Consider the following 20627-nt stretch of genomic DNA (forward strand, 5'->3'; position numbering starts at 1 on the left):
TTTCAAAATTCCTTTTCCTCACCCTTGCCAGAACCATGAGGGTATTTTTCTCTCATAATCACTTAAGAGAATCAAGTCAAGCTCCTAGAGGTAAAATTCACAGAAGTATGAAAGGGGCCCCATGGAGTATGACTGGGGCCCCATAGAGACTGTTGCTCTCAGACTTGCCCATGCTGAACTTCCAGAAATTCCTCAGTTACAGTACAGGCTTCCTTATCCAGGCATTGATTCCCAAAGGAACTTCTACGTTGGAGTTTCTGTTCCATTCAGTAAGTTGTGATTCTCTGTATTTGCCCATGAGTCTCTCCATTTTCAGAGGCATGAGTTTGCCCTGTGACCTCACTTTTCTTGTAGATCTAAGAAGATCTGTTGATTTTTCAGTTTGCTTAGCTTTTTAACTTGCTGTAAGGATGGAGCAGTGACTTCTAAGCTTCTTACACACTGAACCAGAAACCAGAGCTGAAAAATCTATACTTTTTGAAACTTACCTTGAGGATGCTTATAATCCTTAATGCAAACTAAAGAATCTTACATGTTTATGGCAATATAACTCCCTGGAAAGAAACCAATTTCTGATGCAAAAGCTCATATATCTTACAAGCAATTTTTTTTTTACCAGTAGAATTAATAGATACCTTGGCAGGAAGTTAGGATATGTAGAATAAGAGAAAGGCACAGATAATTTCCATCACTGTGTTACCCCTAACTCTTGTCATGAGTAATCTTAGGAAAAGACAATGTTACGGCCCATATACAAGAAATGGCTAAGATATTCTGCCTATTTTCAAATTGACAATTGGGGATTAACAGTGAAAGTAATAGACTGGTTGTATCTTTTAAAACAAATCACTCTTTTGCCATATTATGACACAATTTAGTGATCTCTATTTCACTTATCAATTAGAAAAACTGATATAAGATAATTTTATCTATTTTATCAATTAGATAAAGAATTGATGCTTTTGAACTGTGGTGTCAGAGAAGGCTCTTGAGAGTCCCTTGGAATGCAAGCATATCAAGCCAGTCCATCCTAAAGGAAACCAGTCCTGAATATTCTTTGGAAGGACTGATGCTGAAGCTGAAACTTCAATACTTTGGCTACCTGATGCAAAGAGCTAACTCATTAGAAAAGGCCCTGATGCTGGGAAAGATTGAAGGCAGGAAGAGAAGGGGACTACAGAGGACGAGATGGTTGGATGGCATCACTGACTTAACTAACATGAGTTTGAGCAAGCTCCAGGAGATGGTGAAGGACAGGGAGGCCTGGCATGCTGCAGTCCATGGGGTTGCAACATGTTGGACACGATTGAGTGACTGAACAACAAATTTTGCTTATACAAAGCTACATTCTACCCAATACAGATTATTACAGAAACATTTTCTGGAGAAACGTCCTCAAGATTAAGGTCTCACATACTAATATTTTGGTTCCCCCCCTAAATTAAAACATTCACTGGCATCCAGTTTGTCACGAAAAGATATAACAGTTGGTGCTGAAGCCAACACTGTGAGACTCCCTAAGAAACATAAGAGAACAGGCAAGACTCAATCGACATTTAAGGAACTCCTCAACATGAGGGAGACAGATATGAAGGAAAAATATTTCAGCAAAAATTGAGACAATGTACTCAACTGAAGAAAAGCTCAAATAATTTATACTATAACTACAGACATAAAGTGTTGCTTTCATTTTAAAAAACTCCATAAGTAAAGAAACAATAAGAAAAAATGTTTGAAAATCCTGTTAGTTTACAATCACCAAGATAATTTTTTAAGAGATAAAATAGTTAGTTCAGAAAAAAAATTCTGGGAAATAAAATAAAAAGATGAGGAAAAGGACACTAAGGGAGAATATATAAAATAATTAAAACATACAATACAATCAAAGAGGTACAAAATCTAACCAATAGGAGTCAGAAAAAGAAATATGGAAAATAATGGCAAAGTGCTTTTTCAGGAAGCAATTTAGGAAAACATTATAAAACTCAAGAACATTAACTTCCAGAGTGAAAAAACCCACAAGAACTTAGGACAATGGTAAAGTTTCTATCAGATGATCAGATTTCAACTTAACATAGGCAGTAAGATCTCTACTATGCTATAAATAAACTAATAGAAGCTAAATATGGAACAAAAGAAGAGTGAGACACCAAATTACTAATAATGGTGTATTATAAATAGTCACATTCCAGATGATGTTTTCTGTGTTTCTACATTTTCCAATTTTCCTTAATGATGATACATTAATTTTTAATTATAAAATAAGTGAATTATATTTTCTTTTTCATTAAAGTAATTTGCCTAATCTAAAAAGATATCTTAAAACAAGGCATAAATTTTTAATGTCATGGAACTTTTCTACCAGTTGTGCAATTACTGATTCTGTATTTTAAATGGGAGTGAAATAAATCCCTATAGTGTATATGCTACTTTAATGAGGCTTCTCTAACTCGGTGCCAAGTACAATTATTAACTGATCACTATTTTATTATTAAAGACAACTAATGTCAGAACAATAAAAACAAAATACAGTATAATATAAACTAGACTTAAATTTTCAAGAAAAATACTTAAGCACATAATACAATGCAAGCCTAAGCCAGTCAAAAGTATAGTCTGCAGAGGGCATCAGTTTTATATTTGAATACTTGAAGAAAATGAATAAATAAATATTCAATAAATAATTCAAAATTTTAAAATAATTATCCTTCTTTACTTGTACTTAGTTCTTTGGTAACTCATCCCTTTTGAGGGAAAGCATTCCCTAAAAAATTTTTTCATCATTTTATTTTATAACAAATGTATTTTATTTTAACAATTTCTATTTTGAAATAATCATTTAAATTGCCCACACAAAAAACAAAGTACTAACCTGACCTCTGTTTTTAATTACATCCTATTTTTTAAGCAAAGGTAAATCATGTGACAGTATATCCATGCTATTTATCAAAATTCAGTCTCACAGACTCACAAACATACACAAGAACCATATAATAAATTTACTTTCTAGCATTTCTATTTTTAAAAAATGAATATCATGCTGTAATTTTTTAAATTTCTAGCTATATAAGAATAAATAGTTGATACGCATATCAGTTGAATGTTTCATATTACATACCAGTAGCTTGAATATGACATGGTCGAATAACTGGTGGTTTATTTGGAATCACATGAGAGTCTGACAAACGACATTGAGAGTCAAGTTCTGAAGCTGCAAAGACATTAACTCGAACTTGAATTCTAAAGTTGTACGTTGCCACCTGTTAGACAAAATATACATTATAACTGGCTATTTTTGGTATAAAAATTGTGATATTTTAGAATTTAAAAACAGGGTACATTATTATGTTGTTTCAGGTGCAGTACATAGTGATTTGATATTTGCATATATTATGAGATGATCACCATAAGTCTAGTAATCAACTGTCACCATACAAAGTTATTACAATGTCATTGACCATTTTCCTTATGTAGAATATTACATTATTGTGGTTTATTTATAATTGGAGGTGTGTATCTCTTTATTTCCTTCACCTATTTCATTTTATACTATTTTTTATTGTACATATTTAAAGTTTACAACTTGATAATTTGATATACATAGTGAAATAACACAATCAGGCTATTCATATATCCATCACGTCATGTAGTTACTGTGTGTATGTATGTGTCTATGTATGTATGAGAGAGAGAGAAAGAACACTTAGGATCCACACTCTAAGCAAATTTCAAGTATAAAGTACAATACTGTTACCAGAACTAACATATTATCCAGCAATATCACTTTTGAGTATTTAGCCAAAGGAACTGCAATCAGGATCTCAAGAGTATTACCTGCACTCCTATCTTCACTGCCACATTATTCACAATAGTCACGATGTGGAAATAGCCCACATATTCATGAAAGGATGAATGGATAAAAAAGTAAAGGTGATACACACATACAATGGAATGTTTCTCAACTTTAAAAGCAGCAGGAAATTCTGCCATTCGCAACAACATGGATGGGGCTGAAGGACATTATACTAAATGAAACAAACCATACACAGAAACACAAATAATGTATGATGTCATTTACACGTGGAATCTAAAACAGTCAAACTCAGAAGCAGAGAGTACAGGGTGGTTGCCAAGGGTTGGGGGAAGGAAGATATGGGGAGATGTTGGTCAAAGGGTACAAAGTTTCAGTTATGCCAGATGAATAAGTTCAGGAGATCTAATGAGATATTATGGATTTTGCAAAACAGCAGTTTCAAAAAAGACAGTTTCAAAAAAAGTTGCCTTGTAACATTGAAAGCACATTTTTTTTTCAACATAAGACTTGGCTTATTTTTAATGAGTCCAAATAGAATTCTTAAAAATAAAAAAATAAGTGACATTAGAAATAATTCCTATTAATTCAAAATGGACCAAAGACCTAAATATAAAGCCTAAAACTATAAACTCTATGGAAGAAAATGTAGGAAAAATATTTCTTAAGTGCAATATCAAAATAATCATCTATAAAAAATAATTAAAGTGTACTTAATCAAATTTTAAACAGTTCTGTTAAGGATAATGTTAAAAAACAAAATTACTAGTCAAAAAACATTATTCCTGAAAAAATTCAATTTGCATCCTAAATATATAAATAACGCACAAAGATTAAGAGAAAAACTTAATGAAAAACTATGTAAAAGATTTGAAAAGAGAGTTAAGAAAAGAAAATGTACATATGACATGTTACCGTATAAAAATATGTTTAACATCATCAGATATGAGAAAAATGCAACTTAAAATCACAGAAGATTAACACTTTACACCTATCAAAATGCTTAAATAAAAATGATAACTACCAAGTGCTGATAAAGATGCAGGCACCTAATACATTTATGAATTGCTGACAGGAATGTAAAATTTTCTCATCATTTGTGGAACGTTTTCCAGATTCTTAGAAAATTAAATACATACTTAACATAAGGCTCAGAGATGCCCAACCCTAAATGCTTACCAAACAAAAACAAAAATTTTTTCCTACAAAAGACTGCATGGAAATGTTTTAGTAGCCTTATTTATAATTGTGAAAGCCTGAAACCAAGGCAAATCCCTTCCAAATACTGAATAGGCAACATATTTTGGTAAATGCATATAATAAAATACATTTCAACAATAAACTGGAATGAACTACTGTTAAACAGAAAAATATGGATGGATTTCAAATGTATTATTCTAAGTGAGAGAAGCCAGAATGATAAGGCAACATACTTTATAATTTCATTCATACAAGTGAAAAGACAAAATTACACAAACAAAATGAGATCAGTGTTTGCCCGAACCTGAAAGTGGAGGAGAGGGTGACTACAAATAAACACAAGAAAAATTTAGGAAATTTTGGAAAGGTGATTTTCCATGAAATATCCAGAAGAGATAAATCCATAGAGATTGGACGCAGATTGGTGACTGTGAGTGGCTGGTGGGAAGAGAGATGGGGAAAGGGTAAAGGGTTTTAATTTGGAGTGATAGAAATGCTTTGAAATGAGATAAAGGGCGTGGTTATACCATATTGTAAAGGCACTCCATTAATTCCAAATGGTTAATTCTATGTTACAGAAATTGCCACTCAACAAATTATTATTTTTAAAAATATATGAAGGACAAATCAACCAGTGGTTTTCAGGAATTCCCCAGATAGTCATAATCTGATAATCTCAAGAACCTAGAGAAGTAAAAAAAAAATAAGTTTTTAATATAAGAACTAAATATTAATAATATAAAGGGTATACTTACAGCTTGCCATGCATATTACCCAACTAGGCAAACTCTTGGGCTTTCATTTTGTTTTTATTTAACACTAGCTGGCTGCTATGGTCTGAAAATGTCTCCCCCAAATTCATATGTTGAAATCCTAAGCCCCAAAAATGATAAAATGAGGAGGTGGCGCTTTGGGATGTGCTTAAGCCATGAGGCCTCATGACTGGGGATTGGAGTCGTGTAACTGGAATTGGTGCCTTATAAAAGACACTCCAGAGAGATTCTTAGCCTCTTCCACCCTGTGAGGGCACATCAAGAAGTTTGCAACTCAGAAGAGAGCCCTCACCCTAATAGGCTGGTGCCATAATCTTAAGAAATCCAGCCTCCCAAACTGTAAGAAATAAATTTTTGTCACTTATAAATCACGCACTCTGTGGTACTGCATTACAGCAGTCTGAACAGACTAAGACACTGACCACCTCATTACCAATACCATCTCACATCAGTCTTTTGTAAATAATCTGTTCTTATAACATAATTATAAAAGCATAAAAATACTGTAAAATATAGTATTTTCATGGATGTTTCATTTATTTTGAGCAAGCAACTCATCTGTAGTGATACCAGCACACAGATGTCAAGGGTTAAACTGAATAAAGATAGAGTTCACGTACAAATACTACCCTTCCATATTCCAGCTCTTAAAACTTCGTTTGATCTTATTTCTCCTGGAATTTCTCATTATTAATTATCAACAACCAGTTATATTTTGTCTCATTTATATTTTACCGCTTCTGGGTTTTTTTTCCTTCATTTTTTGCTTATCGTATTAACAGATATCAATACTTATGCTCACACATATTTTAATAGTATTTATATTACTTTTAGGTACTATCATGGGGAAGGAAATGGTAACTCACTCCACTGTTCTTGTCTGGAGAATTCCATGGACAGAGGAGTCTGGTGGACTACAGTCCATGGGGTAGCAGAGTCAGACACAGCTGAGCAACTAACACTAGGTACTATCTTATTCTTTTTTTTTTTATTAACATAATATGAACTCATTTTAAAGTCAAGTAATATCTAAAAGTATGTTTCCAAAACCATCATCGTCATCTGATTATGGTTGATGGACATGGGTTCCCAATAGAAGAGCTGAGGGGAATAAAGAAAATCAATGGAAACATGAAGACAAGGAACTGAGAGGCCAGGGTTCTGGATGGACCTCCATATGGACACTGAAATCACTCAGAAAATGAGAAGAGTAGGGAGCAGAATGTGCAATGCACCTAGCTGGTAGCAATGTCCAGAGAGTGGTAAACTCACATAATGCAAAGTTCAAAGAGGCAGCCATTTGTAACAAAGACCATCTAGAAAAATCAACCCAGGGAGCAAGGCTTCCAGAAAGCTTCACCTCTAGAGCTACATCCTGATCCACAGAAAAGGCTATATAAGAAGTAAAGCCCTAGAGATAGCCATGGTCATAGCAAGAAGAAATAGTGAAGGGAAAGGAATCCCCCAAAACATCAAGGGCTTATGTAAATGTAGATATCCTAGAGGGCAGAGGGGAAGAGAAAAAAAACAGGCGGGAAAGAGCACAGAGCTAGCAGGAATGGCAGTGTATACTCAGAGGGTTCCATTTTCGGGGATGATCAAAGCAAAGAGTGATCACGATGGATTAAATCCCAACAGTTGCTGGATAGTGAGTCTTAACTGTCACTGGATCTGTGTTGTGTCCCAAAATCAGGGATGGTAAGAGTGGAAGACTGCATTGATGGGAGAGGTTTAACACAGAACATGACTGTAGGCTTCATTCAAGATGTTTGATACGATCACTGATGACGATGTTCTTAGTGATTATCAAGATAATTCAATGTACTGATCTTAGCCCTTAACTTTCTCTTTTATTTTAAGCATGAGGCCTTTCTCCCTTCCTGTAACATGTTTTCTAAAATACTGTGTGATGAATTTACAGAGCTAAGAACCAATCCCCACCTTCTTTAATTGTCAACTGTGTGTACGCGGGAAGTCATACTGGTCTTGCCCTCTCTTAACTCAAATCTTTACAAAGAATTTACCCCCCAAAATGTGTTTTTACCCAAGTAGCCCTGTAATTACAAGATTGAGAGGTCCATGATTTTTTCACTCATGTAAGTTTTATCACGTCAACAGAACTATGAGTCTACAACACTTTTTACACTAAAACTCAATGATACATGAAGAGAACCAAGAAGCTGAGTCCTAATCTTTGTGAGCCCACTAAGGTAACTAATGAAGAGGGAAAACTGAAAGTTTTGTGATGTGTGCCATTCTATATACTTTCCTCATGGGAAATAGATGGGGAAACAGTGGAAACAGTGCCAGACTTTATTTTTCTGGGCTCCAAAATCCCTGCAGATGCTGACTGCAGCCATGAAATTAAAAGACGCTTACTCCTTGGAAAGAAAGTTATGACCAACCTAGATAGCATATTCAAAAGCAGAGACATTACTTTGCCAACAAAGGTCCGTGTAGTCAAGGCTATGGTTTTTCCAGTGGTCATGTATGGATGTGAGAGTTGGACTGTGAAGAAGGCTGAGCACCGAAGAACTGATACTTTTGAACTGTGGTGCTGGAGAAGACTCTTGAGAGTCCCTTGGACTGCAAGGAGATCCAACCAGTCCATTCTAAAGGAGATCAGCCCTGGGATTTGTTTGGAAGGAATGATGCTAAAGCTGAAACTCCAGTACTTTGGCTACCTCATGCGAAGAGTTAACTCATTGGAAAAGACTCTGATGCTGGGAGGGATTGGGGGCAGGAGGAGAAGGGGACGACAGAGGATGAGATGGCTGCATGGTATCACTGACTCGATGGACGTGAGTCTGAGTGAACTCCGGGAGTTGGTGTTGGACAGGGAGGCCTGGTGTGCTGCGATTCATGGGGTCTCAGAGAGTCGGACATGACTGAGCGACTGAACTGAACTGAACTGAGAAGCTGTCATTCAAACAGACATACTTCCAAGAGAAGAATGATATTCTGATATAGAAAAGATTTCAGTTCTTGTTCAGTACTGGTAGAAAAAATTTTTATGAATAGAAAAGGGGCAGGTGTCATTCGAAAGTCTTCTCTTTTAATACTTGAAGGATTTTTCTTACCTTCCTGTAAAAATGGCTGTAAATCCAGAGTAACTACTACAAAATGTTTACCCAAAGGTTGCATACCCTTGAAAGGCAGAAGAAGGATGGTGGATTAAAAAAAAAAAAGTTGGTAGAAATAGTGAACAATGTTCGCTCATTTTCAAGAGCTTTAGGGAAAATATAAAGTAGGAAAATATAGAGCAGGAACAGGAAGGATAAAAAAGAAGGAAAGATCTATTCTAACACAGTCAAATACAACTTTCTGTGATTATGGAAATGTTCTATACTATCCAACAGTCACATATGGATACTGAGAACTTGAAATGTGGCTATGTTAACTGAGAAAATAATTAATCTTAATTAACTTCAGCTTCATGTAAATATATATGACTAGTGATTACCATGTAAGGAAGCACAACTCTGTACAATGGCCCAGAAGACATATAAGTGGCCCATAGGAAAGGAAGGGCTTGAGTGACTTAGTGTAAACAAACAAGTCCGGTCAAGGATGCCAAATAAAATAGAAATTGTCCATCAGCAGTTCTGATTGTATCCAAACCTGGTGCAATGTAGGAAAGGAAGGGTTACAACTAGAAATAAATCAAGTCCTTTACTGCTGATTTCACATTTTCCTGCTGCATAGGTCAACCAAGAAAGCACCACTGGCTATTTATATCTACACACACACACACACATGAAGACAGATAACTTATAAGTAGCTATAAATATAGTGAAGGACATCTGAAATACTGGAAACCACATAATCAATCTGCCTCACTGGCACAAATTTAGTGAGTAAAATCTCACAGGGTGTGCTGTCTCTGCAGCATTTTTATGTTCTTATTGGACTGAATTACACTGTGATGCACTAGGTAAATCTCCTTTAAACTACCTAGTAAACATAGAACAATTAAAAATGTTAAGCAATGTGTGGCACTCCAGAAAACTATAAATATGTATAATTTAATTTCATACTGAATTTAGGAATCCTTGAAGAGTCATGGTCCAAACATTAAGAAATAGATGTCTGAGTTTTTAATTGTTGAAAGCGTTAAATAGTAAATTGGGCTAAAAAAATGACAAATTGAATATTTTATTGTTGCTCTACAGTCACTAAGTCGTGTCTGACTCTTTTGTGACCCCCATGGATTGTAGTCCACCAGGCTCCTCTGTTCATGGGATTTCCCAGGCAAGAATACTGGAGTGGGCTGCCATTTCCTTCTCCAGGGGATCTTGTTGACCCACGTCAACATTGAATCTGCATTGGCAAGCAGATTCTTTACCAATGAGCCACTTGACAAGCATATGCATCTTCCCAAAAAATCATGTAACAGATTTAAATCCGATTATGTATTTTTTCTAATCTTTAGTAACCATTAAGCTACATGCTTTTGTGGATGAAGGATGTCATTAAAAGCATAGTACATATACTCACTGTATAAAAATATAAAATCACAACACTGACTTATTAAGAAAGATGTAACTCGATCTCAGTATACTTAAAAACCTATAAATTACTGTCAAACTTACATTTCTTTTCTTTACTGAACAATGTGTGTATGTGTGTGTGTATGTCTGCATACATTGGTACACATGAAAGATACAGATGCAGGAACTGGGTAAGAGAATGATATAATTGAATGCTTTAAAATAATAACTTGTCACAAAAGGATTATTTTCTTTTAATTTTGAACTTTTGTTTTTATCAAAATTATAAGGGTACATACTTGCAAAAATAAAACAAAAATAATCATACAAAGCTTATTTTGAAAATCAGAAGTCCCTTCTCTCCACCATTGTATACTCACACCACACACACACACACACAGATGTAATCATTTTCAACTCTTAGAGTTATTTCTTTTGGATTTACCTCAACACAGCTAAATAACCTACATAGAGTGTCATAAAACAATAAATAAAGCTTCAGTAAATTTACATCTAATTAAATAATACAAAGGATATTCTCTAATCACATGGAATTATATTAAAAATCAATAGCACAATGAAGTTTGGTAAATGCGCAAATATGTAGAAATTTAATAACATCCTAAATAACCACAGGTTTAAGAAGAAATTATATGAGAAAATGCAAACCTGATGAATGGAAAACACAAAATACCAAATCTTTTAAGATACAAGTAAAGCAATGCTTAGAGAGAAATCTAAAGCCTATAAAACCTATATAAAAATTTAAAATCTCAAATCAATACCCTGACTTTCTACCTTGAAAAACAAGAATAAGACTGTCATACTGAGTAAAGCAAGTCAGAGAAAAACAAATATCATATGATATTGCTTATATGTAGAATCTAAAAAAGGCAACAGATAAACTTATGTATAAAAACAGAAATAGAGTTATAAACATAGAAAATATACTTGTGGTTACCAGAGGGTAAGGGATTAATTGGAAGATTGGAATTAACACACACATTACTATACATAAAATACATAACTAACAGATCGCTAGCAAGCACAGGGAACTCTACTCAATACTCTGTAATAGCCTATATGGGAAAAGAATCTGAAAAAGAGAGGATACATGTATATGTATAACAGATTCACTTTGCTGTATAATTAATAACATTGTAAATCAACTACACTACAATAAAAATTAAAAAAAAAAAAAAGAAAAAGAGAAAAGTAAACTAAACTCAAAGCAGAAGGAAGTAAATAATAAAAGCTAAAGTGAAAATAAAATAAACAATAAAAAAGTATAGAAAAGTGACCAAAAGCTGAATCTTAAAAATATAGACAAAATGGACAAACCTTTACATAGGCTAAGACAAAAGGTGAGATAATTTATTAAAATCAGAAATGAAATAGGGGAAATTACTATTTGCCTTACTTAAATAAAAATACCAAGAGAACACTATGAATAATTGCATGCTGCCAAATTAGGTGACTTAGGCAAAATTTCTGGAAGAAATAGAAAATTTGATCACCTTCATCCTTGAAATGGGGTGAAGATGGTCAAAAGGTACAAACTTTCAGTTACAAGATAAATGAGTCCTGGGGATACAGCATATAGCACATGACTATAGTTAATGATACTGTATTGTATACTTGAAAGTGGCTAAGAGAGAACATCTTAAAAGTTCTCATCACTAAAGATCTAAATGTAAGACCAGAAACTATAAAACTCCTAGAGGAAAACAGAGGCAAAACACTCTCTGACATAAATCACAGCAGGATCTTCTATGACCCACCTCCCAGAGTAAAGGAAATAAAAGCAAAAATAAACAAATGGGACCTAATTAAACTTAAAAGCTTTTGCACAACAAAGGAAACCATAAGCAAGGTGAAAAGGCAGCCTTCAGAATGGGAGGAAATAATAGCAAACAAAGCAACTGACTAAGAATTAATCTCAAAAATGTACTAGCAATTCCTGCAGCTCAATTCCAGAAAAATAAGTGACCCAATCAAAAACTGGGCCAAAGAACTACACAGACAGTTCTCCAAAGAAGACATACAGATGGCTAACAAACACATGAAAAGATGCTCAACATCACTCATTACCAGAGAAATGCAAATCAAAACCACAATGAGGTACCATCTCACACTGGTCAGAATGGCTGCTATCAAAAAGTCTACAAACAATAAATGTTGGAGAGGATGTGGAGAAAAGGGAACCCTCCTTACACTGTTGGTGGGAATGCAAACTAGTACAGCCACTATGGAGAACAGTGTGGAGATTCCTTAAAAAACTGGAAATAGAACTGCCATACGACCCAGCAATCCCACTGCTGGGCATACACACTGAGGAAACCAGAAGTGAAACAGACACGTGTACCCCAATGTTCATCGCAGCACTGTTTATAATAGCCAGGACATGGAAGCAACCTAGATGTCCATCGGCAGACAAATGGATAAGAAAGCTGTGGTTCATATATACACAATGGAATATTACTCAGCTTTTAAAAAGAATGCATTTGAATCAGTTCTAATGAAGTGCACGAAACTGAAGCCTATTATACAGAGTGAAGTCAGAAAGAAAAACATCAATACAGTATATTAACACATATATATGGAATTTAGAAAGATGGTAATGATGATCCTATATGTGAGACAGCAAAAGAGACACAGATGTAAAGAACAGACTTTTGGACTCTGTGGGAGAAGGCAAGGGTGGGATGATTTGAGAGAATAGCACTGAAACATGTATATTACCATATGTGAAACAGATCACCAGTCCAGGTTCAATGCATGAGACAGGGCACTCAGGGCCAGTGCACTAGGACGACCCTGAGGGATGGGATGAGGAGGGAGGTAGGAGGGGGATTCAGGATGGGGGTCATATGTACATCCATGGCAGATTCATGTCAATGTATGGCAAAAACCACTACAATATTGTAAAGTAATTAGTCTCCAATTAAAATAAATAAATTAATGTTTTAAAAGTTCTCATCACAAGGCAAGAAATTATAACTTTCTTTATAATTATAAAATTATAACTTGTGGTGATGGATGTTAGCTAAACTTATTGTGGTAATCATTCCATGATACATACATATATCAAAATACCATGTCATACCCTGAAAACTAATGCATGTTTTATGTTAATTATATCTCAATAAATAAACATGGAAACTCACTCAGAAGAAGAAAAGAGAAAACTATTAAAATAAAGATGAAGCTGGGGGCAGGGGAAAGTAGGGAAGAACTACTGGCCTTAGTTTATCAAGGGAAGTCAGAGTATTTTCAGCAGAACAGAAAGTTCTCAAAAGATAAAATATAAATACTAAAGGAACATCCGTTCATACCAGAATGAGTGATAGTAAATTAAACCAACATTCAATGGACCCCATCCTAAGCAGGGCATTAGACAGAGGAAAATCATGTAAAACCTATCTAAAATCTAAGAAGCAATACCGACAAAGAAAGAATTGAAAAATGAGAAAGAAGAGGAACTCTCTTTTTGTTGTGGATGCTATAAATTTTTACTAAGAGAAATATATGCAAAAGTTAAAAACAAAACATTACCTATGATTTGATCTGACACAGAAATGATATTCATATTTATGGCCTGGGATGGCAAATACACTGTATTGACTAATAAAATAACATGTTCAATGACATAGATTTGGTTTTCTGAGTTGTCTTGTTCAGATTTGTATCTTTTTAATTCACAATAGTATTTCCCAATATTCTACAAAATCCTGACAATTTGTCATTACTTTTCTTTCTTTCCACTGTATTATAGGTTTTATAAATTTCTACAAATACTCTTGTATATTCAATTAAAGGCTTAAGCATCGGATAATTATCCGCCAACAACCAGAAGAAACAAAGTGAAGTTGCTCAGTTGTGTCCGACTCTTTGCGACCCCATGGACTGTAGCCAACCAGACTCCTCAGTCCATGGAAATTTTCCAGGCAAGAGTACTGGAGTGGGTTGCCATTTCCTTCTCCAGGGGATCTTCCCGACCCAGGGATCAAACCCGGGTCTCCTAATTGCAGGCAGACACTTTACTGTCTGAGCCACCAGGGTAGCTGAACAAACAAGTTATGGCTACAAATTTCTCCCTATGAATATGCAAAATGGAACAGAAAAGAGATTATATAAAAATGATCACTGACATTTTGATGAAGGCAACTTTATGAAATTGAAGATTCTGAATGCTAATGACTAGGAGGAAAGTAATAAGTCTCAAAAAAGTATATGAAATTTTTTTGTCTATAGGCAGAAATATATAGTATTCTTCATCATATTTGGATTCCTAACACGGTATCATGACAGGCCAGGAGGCTGAGAATATAACATTTACATCTAAGCTCTATACCTCACCAACACCTAGTCTTGACAAGTCCCTTAGACTCACTGTGCATCAGCTTCTACAACTGGAAAAAGGAGAAAAATCTAAGGTCTCAATGCTTGTCTTATTGGATTCAAATGGAAATTGATATCAGATAGGAGGGTACTTTGGAGAAGGCAATGGCAACCCACTCCAGTACTCTTGCCTGGAAAATCCCATGAGCAGAGGAGCCTATAGGCTGCAGTCCACGGGGTTGCGAAGAGTCGGCCACGACTGAGCTACTTTACTTTCACTTTTCACTTTCCTGCATTGGAGAAGGAAATGGTAACCCACTCCAGTGTTCTTGCCTGGAGAATCCCAGGGACGGGTGGAGCCTGGTGGGCTGCGATCTATGGGGTCACCCAGAGTCAGACACGACTGAAGTGATTTAGCAGTAGAAGCAGGAGGGTACTTTATAAATTCTAAGTACTATGTAATTATCAATTAAAGGACCATTATAATTTAAAAAAAATAAAACCTTAATATAGCTAATAGATTGAATTATTTAGTAAACATATGACAAAACAGTTTTTCCAGGAGTCAGGCATGGATGTGAGAGTTGGACCATAAAGAAAGCTGAGAGCCAAAAGAATTGATGCTTTTGAACTGTGGTGTTAGAGAAGACTCAAGAGTCCCTTGGACTGCAAGGAGATCCAACCAGTCCATCCTAAAGGAAAACAATCCTGAACATTCACTGGAAGGACTGCTGAAGCTGAGGCTCCAATATTTTGGCCACCTGATGTGAAGAACTGACTCATTGGAAAAGACCCTGATGCTAGGAAAGATTGAAGGCAGGAGGAGAAGGGGACAACAGAGATGAGATGGTTGGATGGCATCACCAACTCAATGGACATGAGTTTGAGTAAGCTCCAGGAGTTGGTAATGGACAGGGAAGCCTGACACACTGCAGTCCATGGGGTTGCAAAGAGTCAGACATGACTGAGCTACTGAACAGAACTGAACTGATGACAGATAAAGCCCAATATCAGATGACTTCAATGATGAAATACATCACTAAAGAAGAATACAATCCTTCAGCCTTTGACTGTGGATCACAATAAAATGTGGAAAATTCTGAAGGAGATGGGAATAACAGACCACCTGACCTGCCTCTTGAGAAACCTGTAGGCAGGTCAGGAAGCAACAGTTAGAACTGGACATGGAACAACAGACTGGTTCCAAATAGGAAAAGGAGTATGTCAAGGCTGTATATTGTCACCCTGCTTATTTAGCTTATATGCACAGTACATCATGAGAAACACTGGGCTGGAAGAAGCACAAGCTGGAATCAAGATTGCCAGGAGAAATATAAATAACCTCAGATACGCAGATGATACCACCCTTATGGCAGAAAATGAAGAAGAACTAAAGAGCCTCTTGATGAAAGTGAAAGAACAGAGTGAAAAAGTTGGCTTAAAGTTCAACATTCAGAAAACTAAGATCATGGCATCCGGTCACATCACTTCATGGCAAGAAACAGTGGAAACAGTGGCTGACTTTTATTTTTTGGGCTCCAAAATCACTGCAGGTGGTGATTGCAGCCATGAAATTAAAAGACGCTTACTCTTTGGAAGGAAAGTTATGACCAACCTAGATAGCATATTAAAAAGCAGAGGCATTACTTTGTCAACAAAGGTTCGTCTAGTAAAGGCTATGGTTTTTCCAGTGTTCATGTATGGATGTGAGAGTTGGACTATAAATAAAGCTGAGCACCAAAGAATTGATGCTTTTGAACTGTGGTGTTGGAGAAGACTCTTGAGAGTCCCCTGGACTGCAAGGAGATCCAACCAGTCCATCCTAAAGGAGATCAGTCCTGGGTGTTCATTGGAAGGACTGATGTTGAAGCTGAAACTCCAATACTTTGGCCACCTGATGCAAAGAGTTGACTCATTGGAAAAGACCCTGATGCTGGAAAATATTGAGGGCAGGAGAAAGGGACGACAGAGGATGAGATGGTTGGATGGCATCACTGACTCAATGGACACGGGTTTGGGTAGACTCTGGCAGTTGGTGATGGACAGGGAGGCCTAGCATGCTGCGGTTCATGGGGTCGCAAAGAGTCGGACACAACTGAGCGACTGAACTGAACTGAACAATCCTTCATAACTGTTTCAAAAATAGAACAGAAGAAAACTTTCTCAACTCATTCTAAGAAGTCACTATTACCCTGATATTAAAACCAGACAAAGACAACTGAAGGAAAGAAAACTATAGACCGATATTCCTTATGAATAGGGATGCAAAATTTGTCAAGATAATACTAGGAAGCTATCCAGGAATATATAAAAAGGATTATACTCCATAACATACAAAAATCAATCAATATAATGTTACCATTATTAATAGTAGCAAGCAGGTCAAATTGTTAGCCAATAAATCATTACTACTGTATGGTGTCTTATGCAAGAAGAATCAAAGAATATTAAATGTAATTTAAAAATTCACCTTTCATCTATGGGGCTGGCAGAATACTATATACACTGATGATGTATATACTACACTACATATACACTGTATATATATACTATACATCAATTATATATATAATTGATGCATCCTAGTTGCACAATGAAAGAAGAAAGTAAGCAATATTTTCTGTTACTAGTGGTTAATACTATTGGTATAACCTTTTGAAAGAGCAATTTGACAACATATATCAACAGTCTAAAATATGTACATAGTGTTTGACCCAGTTATTTTACTTCTAGGAAAATATAATGAAAGCATATAATATGAAAACAGTTAACTACAAGGAGATTTCTTATAGACTCATTTATAAAGTCAAAAAATGGAAAAATCTTAAGTATAATAATTAGTTTGCAAAAAAATCTTAGTTTAATAATGCTAACATAGTATAGCCATAAAATATCATCCTTAAAAATTAAATTGCACTTAGAATATTTGATAATACAAAAAGCAACTCATAACATTTAAATTAATACATTCACTAAAAACAGTGCAGGTTAAAAATGTTCATTAAGTATTATTTCATTATAATTACAGAGATAGAAGAAACAAAGATACTCCAAACTACAAGCAGCAGTTATTGTTATTTATCAGGATTTATTTATTGTTTATGTTTTCTTTCTGCCTTCTAAAATTCCCATTTAATTTTAACAAAAGACTTAAATAATCAGGAGAACATTATTGATATCCAAGATTGAAATATAAGTTGATGCTGAAAAAATTTGCAAACCGTTAGGAAATGTGAGAGTTGAGCAGGCTTTGAAAGATATTAAAATACTGCAAAAATTAAGAAGATAAACATCCTCTGAATCTCTTCAAATAACTTGTTAATTATGCTTCTGTCTAAAATAAGAAAGTCACAGATTGTGTTATTCAACAAATAATTGTAACACTTTGACAATATTCCATGCACTTCAAAATCCTCTGCTGAAAAGATAAAAGGAAAATCTAAATAACATTAGTATTCTGATATTATCTGACAGCCTAAATTAGGCCAAAGGAAATTATTCCTAAAATGACTTTCAAAAAAAGCAAAGATGTTCTCTTTCTTCTGGTTAACCTTGCTAAACAGTATCTATCTAAATGTCATTGGTCCATGGATGTATTAAATAGATGAATATTATATAGTAAACCCATGGAAATAAAACATAGTATCGTATACACCATAATGCTGTATAATGCAACAATGTATGTAAAATTAAAAATTTTCATCTTCTTTAATATCAGAAAAGTAGCCTATACTAGTCAAAACTAGAACAGGACTGCTGGCTGACACCGGAGTGTTCCACAGCGTAACCCGAGGGTCTGACCCTGTCCTCTGTCTTTGTGATAGGAGTTCCTCTGGCTTTTCCAGGGCTGGATGCTGCCTCACACCTAGTCTTGGGAGAGTAGGTGTTGTCAAGACCATCTAGACAGTATATTTAACTGAATCCAGTTAAGTCCTCTACAGAAACTTCTAAGATTTTGGCAGGCAGGAATGGAGAGCTACTCATCTCATGGCTACCCAGAACCAACCTTGTGATGAAACATGAAGAAGGGACAGGCTAATTAATTCTTCCTCTTAAGAATGTCAGTGACACCTTGACAAGCTACAATGGAAGCTGGGAACACAGAGCAGTGATGTGGCATCATGTTCCAGAATAAAACACATACCCGGAACTAGAAGGAGGAAGAAAGCAAGTGATGACCGCACCTGAGTACCTACTCCATGTGAGCTGCTGCTGCTTTTCTCCCCTGCATTAGCACCTTAAATTGGAAAAGGCAATGGCAACCCACTCCAGTACTCTTGCCTGGAAAATCCCATGGACGGAGGAGCCTGGTAGGCTGCAGTCCATGGGGTCGCTAAGAGTCGGACACAACTGAGTGACTTCACTTTCATTTTTCACTTTCATGCATTGGAGAAGGAAATGGCAACCCACTCCAGTATTCTTGCCTGGAGAATCCCAGGAATGGGGGAGACTGGTGGGCTGCCGTCTATGGGGTCACATAGAGTTGGACATGACTGAAGTGACTTAGCAGCAGCAGCAGCGGCGGCAGCACCTTAAGTCCCATTGACAGAGTCAATTCCTAGGCAGGTTGATAAGGAGTCTGGAAGTCCCCAAGGAGAGAGGGATCTGGAATTCTCAAGGATGAGGAAAGGACAAACTTTTTTCCCTCTACATTCCTTAGGATTATATAACAATAATGTATCCTGCTTGAGGACAGTTTCTGGAAAAAACCTTCTGGCTAATTCTGTTAGCTTAAAATGTAAATTATGGGAGTGGGTCTAGTAAGTACAACCTCCAGACATTCTTTTGATTCACTGTTAATAACTAATTAAAAATATGTAACTCCATTGCTAACATTAGTGAGGGGACACTCTTTCTGCCCTCTTCTGATGTCTATGTAAGAAGCTTTCTTTATCTCTTTTATACTTTAATAAAACTTTATTACACAAAAGCTCTGAGTGATCAAGCCTTGTCTCTGGCCCCAGATTGAATTCTTTTCCTCTGAAGGCCAAGAATCCTGGAGTCTTTCATGGTTCAGCAACAACCTTTCACCATCATCAGGATACTCTTCTTCAGTATCAGGTACCTGATGCTTCCTGCCTGGGGTGAGTTCTGCTGTCAAATCAGGTGGCTTTCCTGCCAGTCCAGTGACTTGGAGTCAGAAACATATGGATTCACTTTTTAATATAAGAGATCCAGCCCTGATCCTTTGGAGTGGGAGCACTGACTCTAAGACTGAGTTCAGTTCAGTTCAGTCGCTCAGTTGTGTCTGACTCTTTGTGACCCCATGAATCGCAGCACGCCAGGCCTCCCTGCCCATCACCATCTCCTGGAGTTCACTCAAACTCATGTCCATCGAGTCAGTGATGCCATCCAGCCATCTCATCCTCTGTCACCCTCTTCTCCTCCTGCCCCCAATCCCTCCCAGCATCAGAGTCTTTTCCAATGAGTCAACTCTTCACATGAAGTGGCTCTAGGGAGTATCAAATAGTGAGAACTTACACAAAGGAAACCACCTGAATACAACACTTGGCATCACCCAACCACCAGAGGCACCCTGTGCAGGACACCTCATCTAAACAACAAACAAAACAAAAATAGAAACCCAATCATCAGCAGACAGGATTATCACCTCACTCAGCCTTGCTCATCAGAGGAAAAACAAACTAACTAACTCAGCACAAATCTTATCCTATAGGAAGCTTACACAAACCACTGGACTAACCTTAGGAGGGCAGAAACCAAAAGGAAGAAGGAATTCAACCCTGAAGCCTGGGAAAAGGAGACTTCAAATACAAGTTAAAAAAAAATAAAGAAAAGGCAGAGAAATACTACATAAATGAAGGAACAAACTAGAAATACGTAAGTCCAAATAACTGAAGAGGAAATAGGCAAACTACCAGAAAAATAATTCAGAAAAATTATAGTAAAGATGATCAAAACCCTTGAAAACAAAATGGAGAAAATGTAAGAATCAATTAACAAAGACCTAGAAGAATTAAAGAATAAACAAACAGAGACAACACAATTACT

General features: G+C 36.0%; 1 protein-coding gene across 3 annotated transcripts in view; it reads right to left on the reverse strand.

The window, feature by feature from the left end:
* The window catches only part of CFAP47 (cilia and flagella associated protein 47), a 502187-nt gene that overhangs the window by 398201 nt on the left and 83359 nt on the right, over nucleotides 1-20627 (reverse strand). For all 3 annotated transcript variants that reach the window (XM_070365964.1, XM_070365963.1, XM_070365962.1), the window contains exon 22: nucleotides 3119-3260. In XM_070365964.1, the coding sequence (XP_070222065.1) occupies nucleotides 3119-3260 (142 nt within the window). The remainder of the gene's footprint in view (nucleotides 1-3118; nucleotides 3261-20627) is intronic.

This window comes from Bos mutus, chromosome X (assembly GCF_027580195.1).
Source record: "Bos mutus isolate GX-2022 chromosome X, NWIPB_WYAK_1.1, whole genome shotgun sequence".
NCBI lineage: Eukaryota > Metazoa > Chordata > Mammalia > Artiodactyla > Bovidae > Bos > Bos mutus.